General features: G+C 48.3%; 1 protein-coding gene across 1 annotated transcript; it reads left to right on the top strand.

Moving 5' to 3' along the window:
• Window positions 1-2683: 2683 nt before the first annotated feature.
• LOC149990004 (uncharacterized) lies at window positions 2684-5027 on the top strand. The gene is given in 3 exon segments (XM_090265712.1): window positions 2684-3499; window positions 3501-4181; window positions 4183-5027. Coding segments are annotated over 3 exon segments (2061 nt in total). The 5' UTR covers window positions 2684-2695; the 3' UTR covers window positions 4759-5027.
• Window positions 5028-7370: the final 2343 nt, after the last annotated feature.

Raw genomic sequence — 7370 nt, 5'->3', positions numbered from 1 at the left:
AATCTTAAAGAACAAAGGAGATCTCTATTATTGAAAGAGGGTAAATCAGAATTGGGGAAGTTCTGCTAATTTCTCTACTTAAATACAGAGTTGCTCTGGTTAGTATCTTTTTAATCAGGCTTTTCGGCCTTTTTTACTTTTCTTAGCCTTTTTATTGTCTTGTTCAATAAGCTGGTTCACCCAGTAGAAATTGGAACTTCCTCTATCTTAGATTTTTTTCCTTTCAGCTTTACCTACTTTTTTGTAGAACTTTGGAATGTTTGGTAGTCATTTGATCTACTGATGTCAGATGTGGAATACTCTGCAGGCAAGACCTTTAGTGGTGATATGTCAGGGGAACAGAGGTCTACCTAGAATCATGTTAATGATTATTAGCAGATACTACAAGCCCCTTTATCCAGAATGCATAATGTTTTTCCAGAACCTATCTCTGAAGTAGGAGCAACAGTGGAATTGATATGCCATCTTCTTCCTTCTTCCTTTTCCATTGAGAAAAAAGATCAGTCTTGACATGGAAATCAGATGTTAAGCCCCTACTAAAATCCTCCAATGGCCTCCTATTTTACTTTCAATAGAATGAAAATTCCATACCTTGATCCACGAGGTCCTGAATGATTGGTTTCTGTCTTCTTTTCTACATCAACTTGTACCATTTTCCCCCTTCCTCACTACACTGCAACCTCACTGAACCCTCTGATTATCCAGATACCAATGTCCTTCCAAACTCAGGATTCTTGTTTCTGTTGATCCCACTACCTGGAATACTCTTTCCCACGCTCTTGAAATACTGCACCTTTATCAGGGTTTAATTCACATCGCACAACATCAGAAAATCTGCCCTGATGACTCAATCTATAGTTGTTTCTTTTTTTTTACAATTTACTGCCATATCATTCTGTTTATGTGATAGCACTTATAGCCTTGAAATTATCTTCTTTATGTATTGATTTTTTTGTTTCTTTCCACTGAAATTTATGCTCTAAAAGGGCAGGAATCAAGTTTATCTTGATTACCATTAAATCTTTGTACCTTGAAGATCACCTGACATATAAAATATGTCGATGAATAAATGCTTTGAATGACTAATGCTGACTCTGTAATAGATGAGACATGCTGGTGGCAATTACAGAGGGCTCACTTGTGTCACTTGTAATGGCAATGAGGAAAAATTAATTTTATGTATCTTATAAGGGTGTATTTGAGCTATAGTTAGGCCCTAGCACCAAATGCCTTACAACAGCACTCGACGGTGACAGTCATCATGAGAACAACTACATTACTGAAATCCTGGAAACCAAACCTATCTCTGCCTTGTCTTTATTTATCCCACCACTGCAAAGGCCAATAGTCACTAAGAAGGAAAAGTCCTTACACTAGTATAGATTTAAGTGGGGGGTGGGGTGAGGGGATAATGCATTATGGGAAGATAAAGCAGCATTATCCTGAGCCTGTAGACATAAACAGAACAAGGGACAAAGTTAAAACTCTCTGAACAAAGTGGATATTTATTAAGGGAGCTGTAGAAAAAATATTATTTGGGAGTAAGTTTAGATTATTGTTAAGATATTGTTAGACTAAAGAGTAGACCATAAATTCAGAAGTAGAAGTAGAGAATTAATGCTATAAAGTCCTTGTGCAGAAAGGTGGCAGTGGCCCAAAGATAGCAATAATTACGAAGAGTAACCTGTCAGTTCTATATAAAATAAATTCCAAATGGGAGGAAGAGAAGCTTGAAGGATACTTAAGATGTACAAATAACATTCCCATGCCTGTCAAGAATCTAATTGCCTTTAGTTTGATACATCTAAATTTTAATATTTGTTTGAGCTCCTTTGCCAACATAAATGATGGGATTTTATTACTTAGAGGGGAAAAAAAGCACTAGGTATTCACAACTGTACAGAGACTAGAGTAGGGGATGTGTTAGCTTAAACTGATTTCTTTTTCTTCTCTTCTTTTTCTTCCACACATTCCATCTTCCATCCTCACTGTCTCTCTTTTTAACAAGCATTTACTGTACAGAGTTTTTTTCTGACCAAAAACCGAGTTTTACTTCTGGTTTTGTGGGGCAGCTAAGAGAAGAGTTACATAATAGATAACACAACAAATCTTTAAAATTTGTTCCCTCTAACCCCTGACCCTTTTCCTCTTTCTTTGAAACCCTTCAGATTCTCTTCCCTCTTCCTGTCACCTCAATCTTCCTTCTGATCTCTTTTTCAGTGTCTCTGTCCCTTTCTTGTTTGAAGAAATTTATGAATTTGTATCTTTAACCATCAACCCTACCGTAAAACAGATAATAGACATGTTCTTGAAAAGACCCGAGGTAAGAGGAGGGTATAAATAACTAGTGTTAATTTAACACATCTAGTTGATAATTATGTGGAGGGAGCTACATTTTTAAATATGTAGAGTGTAACACCTATTTAAATATGTTATAAAAACACAAATATAATAAAGTGTAAATGCAAAGTATTTTCCAAGGGTATTTCTTTCTTTCTTTTCTTTTCTTTTTCTTTCTTTCTTGTTTTATTTTATTTTTTTACCACCCTGAACACACCCAATCTTATCTGTACAGAATTTTTAACGTGTATTCAACAAGATGCTGGATATTATGGGGATACACAAAAAGAGATCTACCGAGCCCCGAGCCCCAGCCCGGCCGCCGCCGCCAGCGCCGCTCAGAGCGCGCGCAGCCATGGCCGGAGCCCGGACCCTGCTCCCGCTCCTGCTCGGGCAGCTCCTGGCCGTGGCGCTGGTGACCGAGGCGCAGAAAATGGGGCCTCGAGGCCCCCCTGGCCCCCCAGGGCCCCCTGGGAAGCCGGGCAAGGACGGCATCGATGGAGAAGCTGGTCCTCCGGGTCTGCCTGGGCCCCCGGGACTGAAAGGGGCTTCGGGGAAGCCAGGGAAGCCAGGAGAGGCCGGGCTGCCAGGGCTGCCCGGCGTGGACGGCCTGACCGGGAGAGAAGGACCGCCTGGACTCAAGGGCACTCCCGGAGAACGGGGAAGTCTGGGCCCCCCGGGGCCACCTGGGCTTGGGGGCAAAGGACTCCCCGGACCCCCCGGAGAAGCAGGGGTCAGTGGGCTCCCAGGCGGACTCGGCCTCCGGGGTCCCCCGGGACCCTCTGGACTCCCGGGCCTGCCTGGCCCTCCCGGACCTCCTGGACCCCCTGGTCACCCAGGAGTCCTTCCCGAAGGCGCGGCTGACCTTCAGTGCCCGGCCATCTGTCCGCCAGGGCCCCCCGGCCCCCCAGGAATGCCGGGCTTCAAGGGACCCACTGGCTACAAAGGGGAGCAAGGAGAGGTCGGCAAGGACGGCGAGAAGGGTGACCCCGGCCCGCCTGGGCCCCCCGGTCTCCCCGGCACCGTGGGGCTGCAGGGCCCGCGGGGGCTGCGAGGACTGCCAGGGCCGCTTGGGCCTCCCGGGGATCGGGGTCCCATTGGCTTCCGAGGACCCCTCGGGATCCCAGGAGCCCCCGGGAAAGCGGGTGACAGAGGCGAGGGGGGGCCCAGACGGGTTCCGGGGCCCCAAGGGCGACCTGGGCAAACCGGGTCCCAAAGGAGCCCCCGGAGTGGCCGGGCCACTTGGGGAGCCGGGCATGCCGGGCAAGGACGGCCGGGACGGCTTGCTAGGACTGGATGGTGAGAAGGGAGAGGCGGGTCGCACTGGCGCCCCAGGAGAGAAGGGTCCCAACGGGCTGCCGGGCCTGCCTGGACGAGCAGGGTCCAAGGGTGAGAAAGGAGAGCTGGGCAAAGCTGGAGAGCTGGGTGAGGCCGGCCCCTTGGGAGAGCCCGGGGTCCCAGGGGACATGGGCGTGCCGGGCGAGCGCGGCGAGGCGGGCCACAGAGGCTCAGCGGGGGCGCTCGGTCCGCAAGGCCCTCCTGGGGCCCCTGGTATCCGAGGCTTCCAGGGCCCGAAGGGCAGCATCGGGGACACTGGCCTGCCAGGCCCCCAGGGCCTCCGAGGCGGCGGGGGCGACCGGGGCCCGGAAGGAGCCACGGGTCCCAAGGGAGACCAGGGCATCGCCGGTTCCGATGGTCTTCCCGGGGACAAAGGCGAGCCGGGACCCCGCGGCCCCGTTGGACCCAAAGGAGAGCCTGGCAGTCGAGGGGAACTGGGCCCGAGAGGCATCCAGGGTCCCAACGGCACCAGCGGCGTGGAGGGTGTGCCAGGCCCCCCCCCCCCCCCCCGGGCCTGTGGGCTTACAGGGCGTGCAGGGCGTGCCTGGCATCACCGGAAAACCCAGGGTCCCGGGAAAAGAAGCCAGTGAGCAGCACATCAGGGAGCTGTGTGGGGGCATGATCAGTGAACAAATCGCGCAGTTGGCTGCTCACCTGCGGAAGCCGTTAGCGCCGGGAGCCATCGGGCGGCCTGGCCCTGCTGGCCCCCCCGGGCGCCCCGGGCCCCCTGGTTCCATCGGTCACCCTGGCGCTCGGGGGCCCCCTGGCTTCCGCGGCCCCACCGGTGAGCTGGGAGAGCCCGGACCCAGAGGAAACCCGGGGGACAGAGGAGACAAGGGCGCGGTCGGTGTGGGTCTGGACGGGCCTGACGGAGACCAGGGCCTGCAAGGACCGCAAGGCGTGCCTGGCGTTGGCAAAGATGGCCAAGACGGGGCCCACGGCGAGCCCGGGCCGCCCGGAGACGCGGGCCTTCCCGGAGCTGTTGGCGCGCAGGGGACCCCCGGCATCTGTGACACCGCGGCCTGCCAAGGAGCAGTGATGGGCGGGGGCGGGGAGAAGTCGGGTCCCAGAAGCTCCTAAGACACAACCCAGGCAGCAAGTGACGCTGGCTGAAGTGCTGGGCTCTGCAGCGCCCGTTGCTAAGGCCACGCCACGTCCACAGCCTTGCTGGCCTGCCCCCTCCCCCTGCGTCCTCAGTGGCAGCACCTGGTCACCTGTCCCCGCGCGTCCTCCACCAGCTGCTGAGAAGGTGGTCTCCTCGTGGGTTCCCAGCGGCCCATCTGGCAGTGACCGCGAACCTCGGAAATGGGCGCCGCGCGGTAACACCGGGCCGGCCAGGGGCCACACACAACTGGTACACGTCCCCGTGAGAAAACTGCAACCTGTTTACATGGCGTTCGTGTAAAAAGCAGTGATAACCCCAACAAAATGATCGATGAAGCCCTCAGATTCGTGACTGCCCACAGGGCCCAGCGCCCCCCGCACCAAGGTCTAGTCTGGCCCCCGGTTTCTGTACAAACTTGAAACTGTCTGAGCAACAGTATTTATTGACGGTGACTTTGCATTGCACTAAACCTGTTGGTGTTCTCTGTTGTAATAAATAAAGCCACTCGTTTGAAAAAAAAAAAAGAGAGAGATCTACAGTATGTTCAGGAATCTAGAAGGGGAAGTGATCAGTATGGGCAGGAAAAGTTGGAGAAGGATCCACTAATGTGTGACTGACCACATATCTGCTCTGACTCAGGTGCCTTTCACTTTGAGGGCAGTGGTATCTGTCTCCTCCCCCTTTGAATTTAATACCCTCAGGTCATTTTCCAGGCTGCAGAAAAGAGAAAGTCATGAAGTCACATTAACTTTTGTCCCATCTCACTCTCACTTAAATTTATTTCTCATACACAAGCCAGAGGTGTCTTTTTGTCTTCAAGATATGTTTTAATTTGCAACTACATCCTGTGGTCAGTAACACATAAGTGTATTCTTTAAAAACAAAGCCAAAAACTTTACAGGTAAAGCTGAAGTCCCATTTGATCATTAACTTCAGGAGTTTTATATGTAGCAGATTATGGGCACATTCACCCTCATAAAACATTCATCATAGTGGTTTGCCTAGCATGTATGTCTTATATAAAGGAAATCTAACACTGCACATTATTTTTCAGCTTGATTTTTTTCACTCAATGTTTTGTTTTAGAAGATCTCTTGATATTGAGATGTATAAGTATGGTTCATTCATATTACTGGCTTTTTAATATTCCATGTGAATATACTGCATTTTATTAATCTAATCTATTTATGAATGCTAATGGCCTTCAAATTTTACTATTATTAAAATATTTTAGTAAGCAATTACTCATCAAAATATGCTTTATTGAGTATTTCCCAAGTGCAAGGCATTGCTCTTCTTTTTTTTTAACTTTATTTATTTATTTTTAGAGAGAGGGGCTGGGAGAGAGAGAGGAAGAGAAACATTGATTCATTGCCTCATATACCCTGAAAAATGAATCCCCAGTTGAGGCCAAACCTGCAACCCAGGCATGTATGTGTCTTGACTGGGAATCAATCCTGAGACCTTTTGCTTGGCAGGATTATGTCCGACTCACTGAGCCACACCTGTCAGGGTTGCAAGACATTGTTCTGAATGCTTAGAATATGTCAGTGAATGAAACAGACAGAAATCTCTACTTTAATGTTGTTTGCATTATAACAAGTTTGACAATAAATAATAAACAATTAAAAATAGAAGAGAATATAAGTTATGAAACAAAGAAAGTCAGTATAATGTAAACAGGATAAAAGCACTAAAGTGAGAGTTTGAGTTTCTGTATTAAATAGAGTGGTCAAGGTAGGACTCTTTGAGAATATTATATTTGAAAAAAATATTGTCGGCAATAAGGAATTAGCCAAGAAGCTATTTTGGAGTAAATGGTTATAGGAAGGGAATACAAAGACCTTAAAGCAATAGAATTTCCCATGTGTTTCAAGAACATCAAGAAGGGCAAGGTGATTGAAATGGAGAAATGGAAGGAGAAAGTAGTAGAAGAAGAGGTTGAGGGAAGGGTGAAGGACACAGTGTGTATGTGACCACATAGGCCATTATAAAGATTTTGCCATTTACTCTGAATGAAATGGAAAGGTACTGAATGTTTTAAGCAGCAAGTACTTAGAGTATTATACTAGCTACCACTTATGGAATAGATCGTAGGAAGGCAAAAGCAGAAGAGCTTAGGAGGGTTCTTTTTTTTTTTTTTTTTTTTTTTTACATACTGACTCATTTTTATTGTTTTTCTATTATAGTTGTCCCATTATTTCCCCCATTGCTCCCCTCTACCCTGCCTACCTCGCTTCCCACATTCAATCCCCATTCTGTTGTCCATGTCCATGGGTCATTCATATTAGTTCCTTGACTAGACCCTTCCCCTACATTCCCCCTTTTCTCCCTCCCCGCTCCCTCCTGGTCGCTGTCAGTCTGTTCCTTGTTTAAATGCCTCTGGTTCTATCTTGCTCATTTGCTTGCATTGTTCATTAGTTTACTGTAATAGGTGATATCATATGGTATTTGTCTTTCACTGTTTGGCTTATTTCACTAAGTATAATACTCTCCAGTTCCATCCATGTTGTCGCAAAAGGTAGGAGTTCCCTCTTTCTTTCTGCTACACAGTATTTCATTGTATAAATGTACCACAGTTTTTGGG

This window comes from Furipterus horrens, unplaced genomic scaffold (genome assembly GCF_987537825.1).
Source record: "Furipterus horrens unplaced genomic scaffold, mFurHor1.1.pri manual_scaffold_42, whole genome shotgun sequence".
NCBI classification, from domain to species: domain Eukaryota; kingdom Metazoa; phylum Chordata; class Mammalia; order Chiroptera; family Furipteridae; genus Furipterus; species Furipterus horrens.
The sequence above is the reverse complement of the archived record's forward strand: the minus strand, read 5'-3'. Positions and strand labels throughout refer to the sequence as shown.